The 20,765-nt window shown below is 43.7% G+C and overlaps 1 protein-coding gene across 1 annotated transcript; it reads right to left on the bottom strand.

Moving 5' to 3' along the window:
* Window positions 1-1,493: 1,493 nt before the first annotated feature.
* LOC105230747 (protein sister of odd and bowel) lies at window positions 1,494-6,141 on the bottom strand. The gene is made up of 2 exons (XM_011211713.4): window positions 2,770-6,141; window positions 1,494-2,631 (listed from the first exon to the last, which is right to left on the bottom strand). The coding sequence occupies exons 1-2, from the start codon at window positions 4,587-4,589 to the stop codon at window positions 2,151-2,153; spliced, it is 2,301 nt and encodes a 766-aa protein (XP_011210015.2). The 5' UTR covers window positions 4,590-6,141; the 3' UTR covers window positions 1,494-2,150.
* Between the last annotated feature and the right edge of the window lie 14,624 nt (window positions 6,142-20,765).

Genomic DNA, 20,765 nt, shown 5'->3' with positions numbered 1-20,765 from the left:
TTTGATATATTTTTCGGTTTTTTCGGCTTTCTAACTGTATATAACCTATACTCAACTATATGACTACCTGTGATCAAATTGAAAGGTGAATTTTTCGAAAGTTCCATAACGACCGTATTCGCCTGATTTAGCTCAGTGTGACTTCTAGGTACAGAGCAAATTCAAACGACTGCTCCGGGAAAACTGTTTTGAGTCAATATATAAGCAGAATCGAATAAGGCTCTGATGGCCATCACGACGGAGGATTTTTCCAAGTGCTGTGATGACTGGAAAATTCGTTGGCATAAGTGTATTGCAGCGGGAGGGGATTACTTTGGAGGAAATGAAATGGATAAAATTCACCTTTCACTTTGATCAAAGTAATATATATCTGACCTCGAGCACCCAACTTTTCAAGGCTGTATCTCTAAAACTGTTACACGGTTGAAGTTAAGAAATTAGGACAATATTCTAAAGACATTGTAAAATTAAATATGGCAGCATTTTTTTTTAAGCCGTGAAACTCTTGTAAATCCATAAAATTTTTTTGATAGTAGTTGGCAAATGATGTGTGTACTGATGATCTCACTTTGTGAAAATGTTATGTTGCCAACTGAGTACGTACAGTACCTTCCTTCGATTGGATGCAACTCTTACTTAATGGCACCAAAAAGAAGTAATAATACAATATGAACTTATGGTCCAAAAAATAACAATTTTTATACTTTCATAAAAATATGTTGAAATTACTTTTCGCCACTCATTCCTCGTCATATTCAAATAATAGCCATTGAAAAAAAATAACTTCCCACAAAAAATGACTGCAGAGCCCTATTTTGGCACTTCGGCAACTCAAGGGTTAAAGAATTGAAAAGTTATAAACTAAATTGCTTTGCTTGGAATTTACAGCTACGACTTGATAGTTCTATAAATTCCTATACCTATCACACTCATATAATTAAGCCGAAGCTATTGGTGGTAACACACGCGCCGTTGATTTACAATCACACAAACACGCAGGCAAGTATGCGCTGCTTTTCACCGAAACTAATTTCCTTTTAATCTTTGTAAATATTTATTTGTGTTTAGTAAACGAAAGCAAATAGCTAATCGAGTGCTGGAAAATATTCCCATAAACACGACAAGTTTCAGCGTAAATGCTAGTAGAAACTATTGTTTACCGCCGAATGTCAAACAGTTTGTCGGCATATCTAAATCAACTCATTCGCTTGCTTGAAAACTGATAAGCCAAACTACATGCATACATATATACGATATATGTATATGTATATATATTTATATAAGTTCATATGTATATTTATACATGTATGTGTGTTTCTGCAGGTGTGTTGGTGTAATCTATAGATATTAATGCGAACCCATACTTACGGCCCCATTAAAAAAGGTAGTTATTTATATACTGCGAGCACACCTATGTTTATATATGTGTATGTATGTATATACAAACGAATATAAACGAGAAAACAAAATGAGTAAATGAAAATTCAAGGGCGTTCAAGTCAATGTGTGAAGTTAGATTTTTATTCAAATACACGAAATCGGACAGATAATGCAACTTCGCAGATAGTAAATTCCGGAATACTTATACCAAAATACTAAACATATTTATTTATGTGTTTTTTTGTAAGTATGTATAGGTAGTATTTGCGATATCCTTAGAGACGAAAACGAAAAATAAAAAAATTAAACTTAAACTTACTTTGCTAGTCACTTAATGTATATGGACGCTATGCTAAGTTCATTTTAGTTATGCCTTTGCAAGTATAAGTATATATATGTATGTAAGAGTGTGTGTGTATTGTCATATGTGAAGCGCTGCTGAGAGCGCACACCTATTTGCACTAGCCTAATGTGTCGAACGTTTGGAACGATAAGATTGTTTGGAAGCCTAATAATCGCAAGAGACTTAAAGTTAAACTAGTAATATCCAGAATATATATAAATCTATATATAAGTAAGTACGCGAAAAATATGCTTAAAGAAACTATGTACGTTAAATGCAAAAATAAAAATGTCCACTCGGAACTTATTTCCAGCTTTTCACACCCACTAATTAATGTAAACGAACCAGGGTCCTGTGCAGTATAGTGTAGATCACAAATATAAGGCCAAATGTTTTGCGCTCCCCTTGCTCTGGAGCGCCTTATCACTTAATCAGTCACCGCAATCAGATCTATAGACGACGTATTACCGACCTTGGTGCAAGCGGGCAAGAGAGTGACCGTCTTCGCGTCCAAATTACGTGACGCCGTTATGGAACCGCTGTTGCCGCCAGTCGTGGTGTGGAAAATGTCCGCAACGCTGACGGGTAGTGAGAGCAGATGCTCGTTGCCAGGACCTAAGCCGCTGCCTGTCATGCCGGCGAGGTTATGTGTTAGACTGTGGCGCCGTAAATCACAGTTACGTCGGAAGACCTTGCCACAGGAGCTGCAGTTGTACGGCTTGATATCTGTGTGCGTGAGTAGATGCGTCTTTAGATTGGAACGCTGATTGAAGGAGCGATTGCAGACCGGGCATTTGTGGGGCGACTCCTCCATGTGTAGAATCTTATGCACGGCGAGGGTGCGCGATTGGCAGAAGCCTTTGCCGCACTCGGCGCACTTGAAGGGCTTCTCCTTTGAGTGAATGTATCTGAGCGGTGAGAATAAGGGTGGGAGGTATAGAAATTGCAATTATTATATCGAAAGTGTGTTTATTATTTATCGGAAAAGTTTAACTAAATATATGAAATATAATAGTTTTGGTCAGTAATCGCGCAATGCATCCTACCTGTGATCTCTGAGGTGATCTTGCCGACGGAATGCTTTGCCGCATATATCGCACGAGTAGGGTCGTTCGTCGGTGTGCGTGCGCTCGTGTATGAGTAGATTGTAGGACTTAGTGAACTGGCGATTACAGAATTTGCAAATGAACTGCTTTTTGGCGCGCTGTGAATTGGCAGCGGCGGCAGCAACAGCCGTACCGCCCGCACCGCCACTGCCAGCATTCATGGCGCTCGCCTCATTCAGAGCGCTGGCAGCGGCACCTTCATTTATGACCAGCTGTTGATGGTTCAGCTTGTCTTGGAACATGGTGGCTTGTAGTGATGAAATCGATTCGATCTCAGCCGATAGGGATTGCTGTTGTTGTTGCTGTGTGTTCAGCTGCTGCTGTTGTTGTTGCTGCTGGTTAAGGCAGTTGAACGCGTTGGTGTTGAATATGAAGTTGTTGTAGCTACTCTCGAGCTCAGCAGCCTCAAACGAGAGTCCCTCTTCGCCGTCCAGCAACGGCAGGTCACAATCGCCGAGGTCACTGGTGGAGAGGTCAGTGCCGGTGGCGCCCGCACTTTGCAACAGCGTCTGTATAGCATTTGCCGTGTTGGCGTTGCGTTGCGTTTTGGACGCCTCGAGGCATAGGTTGGTTGTGTCCACAGCTTGCAGCTCTTGTTGCTGTTGTTGTTGTGCTGGCGCCGCAGTTGTTACCGTTGTAGTTAAGTTATAGTTGTTGTTGCTGGTTTCTTCTGCATTGATGCCGCTTGTGGTGAGGCTGGCACTTGTTTCGCCATCGCCACTGCCATCGCTGCTGTTGTTGTTGTTGGCGTTTATGGTATTGAAGCGGAAGACATCCGATTTGCCGGTAATGCGCTGTAGTGCCAAGTACGACTCCAGCGCTTGCAGATTGAGCGCCGCTGCAGCAGGTGAGTTGACGGGGAGGAGTGCGGCCTGCTGGAGGCTGCTGACCATGGTGCCCTGTAAGGAGAGCACAACTGCGGCCGCGGCGGCGAGGTCATTCGTAGTTGAGACATTTGCCAGCGTTGATGCGCTGCTGTTGTTGGCGCTGTTATTGACGTTGTTGTTGTTGTGGTTGTTGCCATTGTTGCCGCTGTCGCACTTATTCGACGGCAGCGTTGACGCTTGTTGGGCGGATGGCGTGTTCATGCTGAGACCGTGGTTGTCCTGCAGTTGCGGTTCGCTGCCGGCGCTATTTGCCTCTTTTGCCAACGCCAATGCCAGCGCGGCCACGGTTGGGGAAGAAATCGTGGCGGAGGTGGAGCAGTTCGGGGCAGAGTTCGTTTTCTGGCTATGTGTGCCGCTGGCGACAATGCTATTATTGTTGTTGTTATTGGCGCTCTGTGCATTCTTGTTGCTGTTGCTCTGTTGTTGCTGCTGCTGCTCTAGTGCCGCTGCAACGGAAGTGGCATGCAGCTCGGCGGCGCACAGTTCCTCCTTAATGAAAGTGGTCAAAGCAGCGGTTGTGGCGGCAGCATTCGTTGCTCTTGTTGTTGCAGCTGGAAATTGTACCGTTGAGGATTGCACATGCACATGTCGCTGTTGTGATTGCGCATGTTGTTGCTGTTGTTGTTGTTGTTGCTGTAGGCGCTGTGTTTGCATTTGCTGTTTAAACTTTTGCAATTGTTGTTGTTGTGGTAATTTCTGTTGCTGACCCTGTTGCATGCCTAGCTGTGCCTGTGATTGCTGTTGTGACTGCTGTCTCAGCTGTGCATGTTGTTGTTGCTGTTGCTTCATATGCAGTTGCTGCTTAACGCGGTTTTGTAGTTGGTGTTGTTGCATACTGTTGCCAGCGGCATTCGGGCTTGTGGAGGAGTCCATCGCGCATGCGCAGCAGGATATCTCCCAATATACAGCGAACTGTTGGTTAACTCGCTGGCTGCCTGTCTCCGTGGCTGCTTAGTGATTGCCAGTTGCTGCGCAAGCGCACCTACGCAAGCTAACGACCAGCTTGCTGGTGGCAATCGATGATGTGGCAGTTGTTGTGATAGCTGTTGTAGTAGTAGTTGTTAGTTTTGGTGTTGTTGTTGTTGTTAATATGACTTCTACCACTAGCGCTTCGTTCTTTTAGCCGTTAAATTGTGGGTAGAGAATGATCGCGTTGTTGTTGTTGTTGTTGTAGCTCTTCTCTTTCTTCTTCTTCCTCTTCTTATTGCTGCCTCACTGGCATGCTGCTGCGTTCGCTTGTGGATGCCACGGCGAGTGTATGAATATTAAAAACAACACGCCACCATAAATCACCGCTTAGTCACGCGCTCAAAAAGTCATAAAAATCGAATTTGACGTTCGCATAAAAACAACAAGAAAGTAGCGAGACACTATTGCAACCGCAGCGCTAAAGGCAAGCAAAAACCGCTGGCATATTAACAAACAAATTGATTGGCAACAACAACCTCTTGTTGTTTTTGTTGTAAGAATGTATGTGCGAATGTTTTTTGTTGTTTTCGAAATAATTATCTATATTTTTACTTCCTACTTTGCACTGCCTGCAACTGCGTATGCGCTTCCAAGCGCTGCCCAGCCTTGTGGTCACTGAGATGATTGGTCGTTTGCGGTTTCGCGCTGCCGCAACTGAGACACCAATAGATCACACATAAAAATCCTGGTGGCGCGCTAACAAGCTTCGTGTGGCTGCTTGGTCTATAGTCGCGGCTGGTGAGGCGGCGCCGCGTCGGCAATTAACTGGCACTTGGGCGCAAACTGTTTCTTCCGTCGAATGACAAGCGCGGCACGAGCGCAACAATCGACGCTTCGGACCACACGCACTTTGTTGGTTTAGGCACTTGAGCGCGTGTTTCCAATGTGTGTAATTAACACGAGCCACGAGCTGCGTCAACAACACACAATTTAAGCAGTTCAAAGCAAATAAGCAAATACAACAAAAACACAAATAACGCAAGTAATAAGTCTTATGTAATTGCTAACAAAATGTTTTCAGTAGAACACTATACTTTTTTATTTTTTGTTGTTGTTGTTAAACAGTATTTTCCTTTTCTAACTACCTTCCTGCTCACACAATCTCAAACCGCTTGAAAGGTGGTTAATTTTTGCTTTTGTTACAACTGTGACGCTTTGACGCTGTGCGGCTGACGACTGTCGACACTGCCTTCTTGCGATAAGACGCGTTCACTACCGAATGCAAAATTATCGAGAACGCAATCATCAAAAAAAAAGTATATATATATGAATATAATAAAACACGCGCACAAAACAAAAACAAATACAAAAAAAAAGAAGCAGCTGCAACGCTGTCGCTGCGCTGTGCTTTTAGAAGTGATGAGTAAGTAGTGTATGACGTGCGCGTAATGTGGCTTCGCGTTGAGGCGCGCACAATGTTGGGCAAGTCCACGGAACAACTAAAAGTCCATTGCGTCGCTGGTTTGACGCGGACCTCCTGTGCAACAAGCAGAGAAACCAAAACCGGCGCGCTGCACAACCAAGCGCACACACACATGCACTGTAGACAAACCTGCCAGCCGAGGCAACGCGCTTCGCCACTCACTCATTTACTCAGCGCACTCACCTTAGAACCCATACAAACGCAAGCGCACGTACTGTAGTGGAGCATCGCACACCTATGCCGACGCGCGCACACATACACATAAATAAATAAAAGACTTATACACCAACGATCGACAGCGCTGTATGTGCGCGCTTGTGTAAGTGCAAGCGCGTGTGTGTGATGCCAAACTGAGTCGAAACACTCGTTTAAAGAGCGCGATTTCACCTAGTCAAGGTGTTGGTGTTTGCTTCTCTTTGCATGTGTGGGTACTAAATTGCTCGTTCATACACGCTTGCAGCACTCACGCTCACACACGGCGCGTACGCTTCCACTCATACACAAATGTATAACCAGTTTCTTTGCGATCTTTTTCTTTTGCTGCCTCTTAACGGGTTTACGCTCTCAAACGCTTTTGGCTCCGGCAAATGTTAAGGCGCGTTGAGATTGAATAGTTACAACCCGCAGAACGAGTTAGCTTGGACCGGAGTTAACTGATGGCCAACACACGTTTACCGCCGCTTAATGGGTGGTTCGTTCGTTGGCTGGCTGGCTTGCTGCCTAGCTGGCTGAGTGGCGAAATCCAGGCATTAATGTAGCGATCAATGGGAATGAAAACGAGTTGTAAACTCGCGTGGGTGTAGTTATTTATACACAACAAACCAGCAATGACGATCGAATTCTCTTGATATTCAAATGAGAAGACAAAAGCTTATAAATATTTATGTACACATGTACAAATGGGTGTATGTTTGTAATATAATGAAATTAATGATAAAATAACACCTTGGCATAAAGGCCTAACACGCTTTTTATGAGATTTGGGTGAATGTTATAAATCTATAAAAGAAATTAGGAAGCGTTTGTTCGCCACGAAAGAAACTTCGTTCGTTATTTCGACGAACTGTGAAAGCTTGTGATTTCAATTACTTAAGCTTAACCTGAATATGAATGCATCCGTTGAAAGCATACTTCCTTGATTTTTTCGCACAGATCGGCACAAACATCTTAGATTTTATACTCGACATTATAGGGTCTTAAGCTTAAAGTTCTGGTGGAAGTACATTTTTATACCAAAATTTTTACGAAAAATCATTTGTAATGTAGCTAAAACTAAACCATAAATATATATTACCGGTCGAGACGATTTTTTGGTCTGACTTTCACAGTTACAGTTTCTCCTACACCAAAATTAAGGGAAAAAAGTGTTTTCAATAAAGTTTGCTCTTTTAAATCGCAATTGGGAGACATCCGTCTGCAACCAGCGAATGCAATGAAACATCTAGGGCTCAGCCTGGATGGAAAGCTTTCATGGAACCCGAGTATCGCAGAGAGAGCAAAAAAGGCATCGATTGTCATGTATTGTTGTAGAGGAGCTATTGATAAAATGTGGTGTCTCTTACCGAAAGTGATCCTCTGGCTCTACGACCCCATAGTCCAGCCCATTATGTTCTATGGGGTCTTTATGCGGTAGAGGGCTTTAGAAAAAAACATACTTGCAAAGAAACTCGAGAGCGTTCAACGGGCGGCAATCATCAGCATGTATGGTTCACTAAGGTCCACTGAAAACATATCACTTAACGCCATCTTTCACACATTGCCCATGGAATTCGCCGGAAGAAGTATGGCTGGGTTCCTAAAAGTACACGTTTCTGAACACTGGGAAATCCGCACTCATTGACTTCATACCGGATCACTTGGAAAATGGAGTCGTCAAACCGGACTCTGGCGGCTCATCTTCTACTCATATACTGGCCAGGGAGTTGCGGGTGAGAAGAAGCCGTTGGGGGAGAGTGGCAGTGAGCTTCTTCACGGATGGGTCAAAGCTTGGGGGGATTGTTGGTGGAGAGGTTTACTGTCAGGAGCTCCCTATCAACTCCAGTTTCAGATTTTCTGTGTATTGCAGTGTCTTCTAGCCCGAGGTTGCAGCCATTAAGGTAGCAGTAGATTTACTGCTCCGGGGAGCAGTCCCCTACAGAGAAGTGACCATCTACTCATTTATATTTTAACAGTGCGTTCAGGGCTGGTCAAAGAGTGCTTAACTTCGTTATCAAGGCATCGAGTGGCTTTGTTATAAGACTGGTATGGGTGCCAGGCCACAGCGGAATCGCAAGCAACTGTAAAGGCGATGAGCTATCAAAAAAGGCACTCTAAGTAGAACCGATATCGGTAGAATGGGAGCAGATTGGTGCTCCCGTATCCTCTCGTGTTCAACTACTAAATACCTGGGGTTTGCGGATGTTTGGTCAGCGCTGTGCCACCCTCGGTACATGCGATGTCGCAAAAACCTTTTGGCTCAAGATCAATAGCAAGAAATCTAGTGATCTCTTTGCCCTCAGTAAGGCTAACCTCTCCCTAGTTTCAACGAGTCATTGTCCTCTTAGCGTACTTGCTGTAAGTCCTCTAGATGGCATCTGCAGAAGCTCTATGGAAGAAGATGAGGGGGAAAGAAGTCAATACTTCCTTCTTGACTGTACCGAGTTTGGGTGGACAAACTTAAATACTTTAGAGCGTATACCTTTAGATAACCCACCGAGCTCGTGGGAATGGAAATTGAACGCCTGTGCAAATTTGTATTAGTTACTAAGCACTTTGATAATTTATAGTGCGAATACAGAAGTTCATCTTTTCTATGACCTCACAAAGGAAATTTTTCATTTGAAGAGGTATGTTTACACAGGTTATTATGGTTAAGTTAAAATTTTTTTAGTTTTCCTTTATGATATGATATTTATTACACAAAATATTGTTATACCCATGGTTCCACATGATGCCGTAGTAAAAATTCCAAAGATAGTATACTTTATAATATTTATTAGCGTCTGCAAGTTCTATAGCCGATAAAAATGAAGCGATAACAATCTGTGGTTACCGCCAAACCCCCCACGGCATAGCAATATTCGTGCCTTAAATTTCTCGAAGACTAGGGCACAACTATGTGAAACAATCATAGTAATTAGATAAATAATAATTAGCGAAAGTTTATCAGCAAACTCTTTCAGAGAGTGCGACAGAAGAAAGCAGATCTGAAAAGTACTCAAAGTTCTCAAAGTTTTGCAAGCTACTTAGTACTGTGAACTTCCAAAGGTCATTGACAATTATAGAAAGACAAAGTTTGCTAAATTTGAATAAAACATATTTTTTTAGTAGAAATTTCGGATCTTGAAAACTTTACAAAACACAGTAAAATATCAGAGCAAGAAAGAAATTATATTAGCTGCTGTCAGCAACATTTCATGGTGCTATCTCTTCAGATTGCTTTTGAGTGAAAGCGAAGGTATGTAGTGTGTACATACATCTTTTCAGACGATTATAAGAAAAATCTTGAAAATTCTATAGTGTTCATATAAATTTGACCTTCTCCTTCTTCTTTACTGGCGTAAACACCGCTTACGCGGTTGTAGCCGAGTTAACAACAGAGTGGCAGTCGTTTCTTCTTCTCGCTATTTGATGTCAATTCATAATACCAATTACAGACAAGTCCTTCTCCACCTGATCTCTCCAACAAAGTGAAAGTCTTCCTCTTTTTCTGCTGCCACCGGCGGGTAGTAAATCGAAAACCTTCAAAGCTGAAATCGTCTTTTTCAATCGGGCAACATGACCTAGCCAACGCAGCCGCGTGTCTCTTGATTCGCTGAATTATGTCAATGTCGTCGTATATCTTATACAGCTCTCGTTCCATCGACTGATCTTTCTTTCGCAAAACATTTCTCTCGAACACTCCTAAAGCCGACTCATCAGATGTTGTCATTGTCCATGCCTCTGCACCGTATAGAAGGACTAGGATGATGAGTGACTTGTAGAGTTTCGTCTTTGTTCGTCGAGAGGTGACTTTACCTTTCAATTGCCTACTCAATCCAAAGTATCCTCTGCAGGCAAGAGCGATTCTGCGTTGGATTTTGAGACTGATATTGTTGTTGGTGTTGATGTTGGTTTCAAGATAGAGGAAGTTATCTACCACCTCGAAGTTAATCTAACCTAATCCAGTCTTTTTTAGCTTTTTACCTTTGTAATCCATGGTTCACCACGTTCAGTCCTTTATTTCGATTTCGATTTTACTAAAAGTAACTAACCCTTCCATTTCCATATATGTAGTATATAGCTATGCATTTATATATCTACTGTGCCACTTTGCCAACATTTTTTACGATCTCAGATAGAAGTTTGTATAAATTTCTCCGAATTTGATTCAATTCCTCTTATCATCCTTAATTCACTAAAAGTTGTAATTTGGCGTACGCGTTAATAACTTATTTGTGTCATTATACGCATGCGCATATGTAAATGGATTGCGTGCGCACACTTATTACGGTTATAAACTCAAAATCAACTTTTAATTGCAGGCAAGCGCTCAACCGGCCGCAGTAACCAGTGGCTGTCGGTAGTCGGTAATCGGTTGGACTGCAATTCAACTTAATTTCATTTCGCGAAACGACGCTCGCTCTGTTTTGGCATTCTTTCATAATTTTACTTTTGATTCCAGCAATTGGTTGGCATTTTTAGGCTTTCTTATTTACGCGCACGGTTTTATTTCGTTTTCATGTGATAAACGGCGGCGCAATCAAATGCGCCGAGATCGAGGAAGAAGCTGCTTATCAGGTCCGCTGACCGACTGGTTGACTTACAGGTTGGCTTGCATAAGCGCTTGGCCGTCTCCAGCGCAACAGTTGTCTACTCATAACGCTGTCGGTATGCCAATCGACGATGCGTCCGTCTGTCCAGCTGTCTGTCTATGTGCCTATCTGCCTGCCCACTGCTTTCTGCGTCGCTTATAAAAGTGTATGTGTTTGTGTGTATGTGTGTGTAGTGGTAGTAGCATTGGCATTCGTGCAGCATTTCCACAATTTATTTCAGCATTAAATTGCAATTTTGCTCTAAAAGTTTGCGCTTAAGCGTTTTCCACCGCTTATACAGATATTATTTTGATTAATGCAGCGCAAACATGTCATTCGCTCGTTTCGCTTGATTAACCCAAACGAACTGAACTTCCATAAACGGAGAAGCTGCGATGGCTTGCGCTGAGTTTAACTGAGTTGAGGCGCAGTGCGGCGCTGAAGTTGTGACTAACTCTGAATGCCTGTGTTGGCGCGAGTGATGATCCGCACAGCGCTTCGACAGCAGCCAGGGTGCGCGCTGGTAAATCGCTCAAGCGCGGCTGCAACATGTGGCTGTCGATAGTTGGACGTACGTTGGCGCGTGTATTGGCATGACCGAACATCACTGGCTCGTTAGCTGAGTTAGCATTGCACGCGGTCATTTTGGCTTCGACAGGCGCGCATTAAATACCGTGTGCAAGCACAAGATAGACACTTACATATACATATATGTGTATATATATCCTTCAAACATACACACGCTTCAATACACACACATATTTGCATACAGCGCGTAGGATCGCTGGCCACATTCCATTTTGCCGCACTTGCGCGCCGACAATTTCATTATCGCCGTGCAAAAAGCAACCATAACCGCGCTTACATAAGCGCAACAGCATCGAAGCTCATGTCATTCAAGTGCACGCGCTATTTTAAATGCGTAATTATGCCACACTCTGCCCTAAACATTGGTCCACGCACCACACCCGGCCCACACCCAACGCCCTTCAACGTCTGTCTGCTTGTCTATTCTAATGTTGGTTGTGCAACGCAGGCTTGAGCCTCTCTAGTTGCATTCTCATGAATGCCGCCACAAGGCCTCGCGCCGTTGTTGCATATTTGTGCGATTTGTGGCATTATTTATGTGCATAAACGCATGCGGCATGCAGCTGGCGGTCAGCTTCAAAGCGACTTGCATAATCTGAATCTCGAAACGTTGCACGTACAACTGTGCCGATAAGTGCGCGCGCCGCTAGGCTGCGGGGCGCTAAGGGGGGCGGCATGCGCCGAGCTGCATATGAAGTTATTGCGCTCATTGCACCTCATGCTCATTGCTCATATGGGCCGGTCGTTGGCCATTGCTTTATTGTCGCAGTCATGTTGACATACTGTCCAGCTGTCCCAGCGATGGGTCCATCGATTTCAAAGACGCATTTGCGCGCCTGTTATTGTCTCAACAGTGGGACCAACATGACTGTGAGTGTGATGCCATACAATTATGTGTGGAAACTGCGGATTTTTAGAGCAAACTCAACCAAGATGACTACGCAATTTACAAACGGCAACCCCGTAAGTCAACGAAACCTAATTCAGCATACTGACTTTAACAAATTTTCAATATTTTTTTAATATTTTCAGCGTTTTTATGTGATAGCAATACACTGTCTCAACGTCTCCAACATCACACAGCATCAGGAACAGTGCCGTTTCCGCTTTGCGATTCGTTCAGATGCAAATACCAGCCCTCATACTAGGCATTCATTATTGGCTCTCCGCCCTACACGCCACAACTCTCCCGTTGCCAGTCAAGAATTATTGGCTTGCTAAGTTGTCTTGAGCTGGCTGCGATTGGCACAACAACTGCCACAACAGCGCTCAGCCGCGGCAGCATTTGTAGCCGCGTCATCTGTCACACAAGGATGTGTTTACCTTTGGCTTCATCCTGCTTTCCAGCGCAACGCAGGCGCGTTGTAGCAATGCATGTACGCTCGCTCATTGTGCACCCATTTGATGCGTGGGCTGAAATTACACGATCACGATCGACGATAAAATTTTATGGCGCGTATACGATTTCGATTCGATTTTGGTGTTGATACACTCGACCAGAATTGTTGCGCTGCACCACCGGCCAGAGGCATGCAACAACGCAGCAAAATGTCGCAAAGTTCTGCAATGTTGCAGCAAGCGCATTTGTACTGTTGCCTGTGTTGCTGTTCGCTGACAGTCCGTACATGTGGTGAGGCAGTCATTGTTCGCTGCCAGCGTGGCAATACTTTGTGGACGCGGGCACTGTCAATGGCGGCCAATATTTTCAATTTTTCATTACTAACTTTACATATGCGCATGCGCATGCGCGCGTGTGTGTGTGGCAGTACGCCTAGTATGTCGTTCGCCGCCTTATGACTGCGCAGTGTTGGAAACACAGCATTCATTAGTTGACGGTTTTTTTTTAATTTTTTGCAGCAAAGTGACTCAGGTGTTCGGGTTTATCGCCGCAATTGCGGAAATCTTATCAGTAAGCGACGCAGTGAACTTGCAATCACCGATATTGAATAGTAATTGCCGCTGATCCGATAGGAAGTCACCACCGTTCGCTTCTCGAGAATTACGTGGGCTTGTATTTATGGCCCTCCCAAAGCAAATGGCGCAAAGCGAACGGAATGGAAGAATGCTGGCCACGACAATTGTTGTTGTCGTAAGTCTGTGTATTGGAATGTGCACATCAATACCTGAGTAAAAATATTTTTAATTGCAAGTTTGTACGTGAAACCGAATTCTTGAAAAAAATATTCAAGACAATTATCATCGAAGAGTGCTAGACTTGTAGTGTCTCGCTTCATTCAGAATATTGTTGATTCCTGAAGCTACTTACTATACCATAACATGAAGTTACAAACCGCACAAATTACTCAGTTCAGTCCTCAGTACCAGGCAAGCACTTTCGACGCAATAAGGTCCGTGTTTTGTTGCGTGCTGAACAGAGGCGGGTTCGTATCTTCGCTGCAACAAGATGGAGGTTCGGGTCAATGCTAGAACCTCGGAGCATGCGCACGTCTAAACCACTGGAGACATGTGTTACGTCCATTGCAATATGATCGAATTGGTTGGTGGCTTTTTGTTCCGGAAACAGCCACGTAACTTGTAGAATTTTCCTTTGCTGGAATCTAGTACTATAGATAACCATATTTCGGTCTCCTTCGAAGTTGATCAGCCTCAACCTATTTGGGGATGTTTCATCATGGAGGTTGAATTTACCGACCGTTGTGTTAAAGTCGCCAAGCACGATTTTGACATCGTTGGGGGCAGCTCTCATAGGTGCGCTCCAAGCTCTCATAGAAGATATCTTCGCTTCCGTCGGAGCGTGACGATATATTGAAAAACTTCGCTTTGATGCGTATTGTGGTTAGGCGCTTATCCAATCGGGTGCACTCGGCGACGGAGTCTCTCTCCCACCACGAATCTGACACCAAATTTTCCCTCCTTCATATGGCCTCCGTAGTATATGCCACAAGGACCTACTCGTCTCTGCCCTTGTCCTGTCCATCGTCCCTCTTGGACGGCGGTGATGCTAGCCTCTACTCTAACGAGAACATCAACCAGGTAGGCAGCAGTACCTTACCAGTTAAGGACTGGAAATCCCAGGTGCAGTTGCTTAAATCGTAATCCTTAATGCGTTTGCAGTGCTCGTAATTGAACGGGAATCTCTTATCCGAGGCTGTTTTCTTTTTTTCATTGTGGATATTTTTTTACGTGGCAGGTTACAAACTTGGCGCACAAGCCTGGGGAGGGCTGCTTCGTCTTCTTACTTTAGCTCGCCCTCAAACGGATGATTTTTGCCTACACAGAGGATACTTGGTCTAAGACCGGAAGTCGTGAGCAGCTTGGGCCATCTGTAAAGGAATAGTTTCTGGCCGCTCCCAACGGAATGAGAACTTTCATCATTTGCATAAACTTCTACACTTGCCTCCATCATCAAATGACGAATACTTCAGTTCAAATTAAACTGCAGCTCCATCTGACATTCCTAAGAATCAGTAGATCTATGTACGGCATGACAGCGGGTCTCTATAATTTAAGCTAATACTAAACAACTATTTTGGCGACATGATTACGGACTCCCTACCTACAGCTGTCTCATGAATTATTCTTAGAATCAAATCAGACTGATTGATTGATATTACCACACCGATAACATGACTATACATACAAACATGTATAGCTGACTCTAAAAACTACTTTTGTCTAATTATAAATCGGCTGACGGACCAAGAATTTACAGCGAGATTTCTTCTCGGGAAATCGAATTATTGGCAAAGAGTGGCTCCACTGATTGGTTGCGCTAATCTTCTCCTTTTACAAGAACACAAAACAATGTGCGGCACATAATTTCTACGCCCTCAGCTGTAGACACTGAATCCAGAGTCATTTCTTAGCGGAATTGTTTCAAGTTTTTGAATTTTTTGGAATTATGAGTGCTCATTACTTGCCGCATTGCTGTCGCGGCGGCTGCTGTAAATCGCATTGTTGCTGTGATCTTTGAATTGTCATTGCCGCACTGCTTGTCTGCGTGGAATTAACACTTTGTTGGAGCGTGTAAACACGCATAGAGCGGCATGTTGCGGACATTAGTGGGATTAGTGGTGGTTAACTTGACAGGCGGAAAGATTTTATCCATGATTGTGTTTGACAGATTTTGAGCAGTCACATTGCGGTAATATGATACCCATATTGACCGATGTGGTGCGTTCGACGATGAAGATATTTTTTCGAATTTTACAATGTAATTGCGCCTGAGCCGCGGATCGAAGCCGCTGGTTTCTTTGTCGGCTGATTTGTCTGAGATTGGGTTCACCTTCGTTTTTTTCCGACATTAACCCTGAAGCTATTGGGTTTTATACAAATTTGCCGCCAATGTAAATTGAAAATTGGCTGATTCGCCACATACGTACACACACATATATGTACATATGTGTATAGTATACGTAAAAATGAACATTCGTACAGTCGTACAGTGATGGCAAAACAATTTGGTTGTTCGGTTGGCAGCTTCCGTGGGAACCACTTCGATTTGCATACTCATGAGTTCCGCATGTCCCACTTTGACGATTCGACGATTCCCACTCCGACACACTGATTGACCGGTCAAGCAATTAATATATCCACCAAACTGCGCGCTGGACATGCGGCAATTTCTCAGGTGGCAACAACAACCACCAGCACTGCCATGCAAACGGGCAATGCAACGCCAAAGTTTCTCAGCGCCACAGTGACTGACTGCACTCGTCGAAATTTGTGGCAATTTGCCGCATTGCCGTTGAGCATCTGCCGAATTATTGACATTCAAATGGCATCAAACTGTTGCATTGTTGTTGTTGTAGCACACTGCCGTTCGTTCCCTTTAGCCAGCGCATGCGCAACCGTTGCAACAATGCAATTGCAATTGAGTTCGTTTAAAGTTTAACGTTTCTTTGATTGGCCTAATGACAGTCGCGACGCGTTGACTGCGCATGCGCATGCGAATGACGTGAGAAACAAGAGCATTTCCATTTCGCATTCATTCACTCATGCAACGCTTGGCGGCTGGCGAAATGCGATTTGCCGCTAAAGTGCAGTTGCGCCGCGCTTATTGAGGGAGACTTACACGTAGTCTCCGTTCGCAGCGTTGAGACGTGGCAGACGTGTACCTTAAACTGTAAACACATTTGGGTATTCTGGGGTAAAAGTCTCAGGTCAAAATGCGCGCTCCCATGCAACGGTTGCGTGCCTTCGTGCTGGTTTCTAGCGTGCGAAGACGTGTCGAACGCAATGTAATTACTGCCAATTGGCCGAGTGGGTAAACGCTCAATTGACCAGCTGGGAATGCGATATTTACACTTCATGTCAATTGAGGAATGCCGTGTGGGTTAGTTTCCACTTGATTGCCTGATTGAATTAAAGCTAAAGGCCGCTGCCACTGTATTTAGCGGATTGCCCAATTAAATGTAATAATAATACATACAACCGACTGATGGACTCAATATACGTCCTATAGACGTCTCTACTCGGAAAGCATTAGCAAGTTCTGGTTTAAGAATAAAGGAATTATAATGTTGGAGCAGGAATAGATTAAGGACATAGCGCAGTCCATTTGGGATTGTAGGGGAGGAGGATAAGTACTACCGCTATCTATACCGACATGCCCAAAATGAACTGCGGAGTAGATGTGTGGATATACTCCAAGGCTCTTGAAACCTCTCTTTCAATCCTCATACCAAACTTAGCCAGCATTTCATCATAGAGAAGACCTAAGAAACTCAATTGAATACTACAAAAAAGGTTACAGAAAGCAATCATATACTCGGACATCCCGGTGGCACTGCTAGTCTTGTCGACATCACAGATAAATTCTTGCTTAGTTTACAATTGCTATAAGGCTTTGAGCTCACTGGCAGGTCAACTTCATTTGTCCATAATTTGGGAATATTTTCGATAACGAAAAAGCGGATGAGCTGCCAAAGTTAGGAGTGTCTTGAGACGGATCCCAGGCGCAGTCAATGCCATGTCCGATGGGAACGAGAGCTTTATACCATGCCTTTCAAAAAATAGCTCAGGGCTGTTGAAACTCAATAACAAGCTGTAAAATAACAAAGCCGAATATGGCAGAAAGGGAACCAAGGATCTACTATTTAGGTACAGAAACCTTACATACAGATTTACAGTTACTATGACGGAACTCTGGCCTTTTGAAGAGCGTGCACTAAATATGGTATAGAAAATATTTGCCGCATCTGCAAGCTAGAAGGAAATAAGGAAACCGGTTTTCACTTCATCTGTGAGTCTCCAGCTCCATAAAGCCGATACAAAACACCTGGAACCCACCAGGTACCAAACCTTGAAGGGATGTCCACAAAAAGCATAGAGGACTTAAGTACTTTCACGAAAGGCGCCAAATGGTTTGAGACCAAAAATTAAATAGGATATCAATATTATATAGAAATCCGACGATAGTGGATCAAAATGGCAAATATAGCGTTTGAGTTCGTGTACTCGTACTTATGGTAATGACTTCGTACACTCGTTCGTTCTTCACTTCGGATACCCGAAGCTTAATTGAAAATACCGTTAGGTTCGCAAATTCGAACAGTAATTCGAAGACAATTATTTTTTCAGACTGGAAATTGCTGGTGCACTTTTCAAGGATCCACTTTTTATTCTGAAAGCTTTGCCTCAATTCACTTTTGATATTTTACTCTCTAAAGAACTGTTAAAAGTTATAAGTTCCCTGGCAATGAGAATGCACATCAATTTTCTTCCAGACGATTTAGCTTGAACAAAGAAAATTCAATATCCTGCCAGTTATTGAGTTTGGAAATCTGCCGCAGCATGTGGCACAATTGTTTTCAACATTCATAAAATGCACAATTTTAATAAATTTCAAATTAAAGCTACCATTTAAGCCCAATACACGCGAGCCACAAAAAGCGTAACAGATCGCGTGTTAATTGGATGAACCTTTGAATGTACGAAATCTATTCCCTTATCAATTTACGCGCATGCGCAACAACAGACAACGCGCACAAAAAACAACGCATGCGGGGCATTGCCACAGCCAGGCAACCGGCCAGGACGCCGCTAGTGCTGCTGCTTTCATTTGGGTTGCTGACATGTTGTGGTGCGCTGGCTTGTTGGCAATAAAATGCAAATTAAGCGCTAAAGATTACTCAAAGGCCACATTATTTACTTAGAACCTCCTGCTGTGCTTCCGAATTAAGTTTAAACCCGGAGGCTAAATCCAAAATGAGTTTTACTAATTTCTTGTTGCTTGCCTGTCTGTCGACCAGCCTGTCGCTCCGTCTGTCGGCATGCCTGGGTCTATGCATGGGACCGTTGCGCCGGCTGCTGGTGCGGCTGGCAGCTTGATGGACGTGTATGCGCGGGCCATACGGCTCTGCACCACTGCATGCCGCAAAATATATTTGGGACAAGTTGTTGCAACACTTAATTTCCATATCCTGCCGCTAGCTGCGTGCCACACACTGTATCCGCACATATACTACAGGTATATATACTATATTAAATACATAGCGTTTGGTGTTATCCCGCCCATGCGTCTGCTCCGATTGTTCATCGCTAGGTTCACAGTTTTTTTAATCTTTCATAAATCGATTTTAAATGAGATTTTGGCGCTGACGTTCGCTTAGTTATGTTTGCGGCGTAGGGAATAACGAAAACCGTTTAATAAATATCAAAAATCCGTCCAAAATGCAAATGAAATCGGAGCTTTTTTGCAACGCGCTTTATACTTTGGAGTGGAAATTTTATGTACGCATGCGCAGTAGCGTGCAAGAAAGTAGGCGTAACCGGGAGAAGCACGATGTTTTCATAACACTATCATTTGAGGCACAGTGTTCATGAGGTAACGTAAAAATTTTAGAATAAACCTTTTTCGTGAAGTTATGTATTCAGGAATATATTGGGTAGTCGAAAAAGTATTTTCGTATTTCTAATCAAACTTCAATTTTTTTTTTTTATATTTATAATGAACTTTAATGAACCAAATATGTACCATTTTGGTCGACCACTTTTTGCCATTTTTCCGCTAGAGACATTATTCCATCAGTGTAAAACTTTTCTGGTTTCTCGGCGAAAAACTGCGACAAGTAATTTTCACAGGCTTCTCTTGAAGCCAACTTTACTCCATTAAGGGAGTTCTGCATTGACCGAAACAAATGGTAGTCCGATGGTGCAAGGTCAGGGCTATATGGTGGATGCATCAAAACTTCCCAGCCAAGCTCTCCCAGTTTTTGCCGAGTCATCAAAGATGTGTGTGGTCTAGCGTTGTCCTGATGGAAGACGAAGCCCTTTCTGTTGATCAGTTCTGGCCGTTTTTTTCGATTGCTTGCTTCAATCTCATCAGTTGTTGACAGTAAAATGTAGAATCAATCGTTCGACCAGGCTGGAGCAGCTCATAGTGAATGATTCCTTTCCAATCCCACCAAACACTTTCGAGGCGCTGTTTGGTGCTGAATGTTAAGCTCATTAGCGATGTCATGGCTGCTTATGTAACGTTGCTGGTCAATCTTTTCCATAATTCCATCGACTTTTTCAACAATAGGTCGACCAGAGCGTGGTGCATCTTTCAAATCGAAATTGTCCAGAACGAAAGCCAGCGAACTATTGTTGTGCTATACGAACTGTTACAGCATCGAGAATTTCTTTAAATCAACATAAATCAGTATCAACTGCTTTGCTAACTGGACTGGTCCAACACTCGTCCCATTCCGTGCAAAAACGCGCTTTCAACCTTGAACCACTGTGCTGTATCCTTATCGCCTACAGAAACAGTTTTTTGTGCAACCTTTGCCAACTCTTAGTCTATGTGAGTATATGATCCACATTTTGGCGCGTTGAAAGTGGGGCGTGTTCCACATATGTCCCTATGGGCCTTTGAAGGCTTCACTGCGCACGCGCATGCGCACGCATGTGTTATAAACCGAAATATAAGGCAAACGGTATTCAAGAAAGCGCGCGAAACAGTCGAACCGAAATGTTGCAGAAACGGCAGCAGAGGGCAGCGTTAATATGCAAAGTGGCAGGTAGGCTGGCAGTCAGCCACACTTTTCAACGCTTTCGGCGAAAATGAATTATGACGCATGCGCAACGGCGGGCATTTTTTCAACAACAAACACGCATACATACATACACGTGTTTTACATATGCACTTCGCTGCTACGTTTGCATATATTGGGCCACCGTTTAATTAAAGGGCGCGCGTGCGCCAACCTTTCCACCAAACGCTGCACACACAAACAAATACACGGCGCGCATGCATACTTTATACAACACTCGAACATTTTAATAAGTGCGCACTTGTGGCTCAATGGTCCAGGGCCCTTGTTGGCCCGTGCTCGATGACGCACTCGA

Source organism: Bactrocera dorsalis, chromosome 1 (assembly GCF_023373825.1).
Source record: "Bactrocera dorsalis isolate Fly_Bdor chromosome 1, ASM2337382v1, whole genome shotgun sequence".
NCBI classification, from domain to species: Eukaryota; Metazoa; Arthropoda; class Insecta; order Diptera; family Tephritidae; genus Bactrocera; species Bactrocera dorsalis.
Note: the sequence above shows the minus strand (reverse complement) of the source record. Positions and strands in the feature narration are given on the sequence as shown.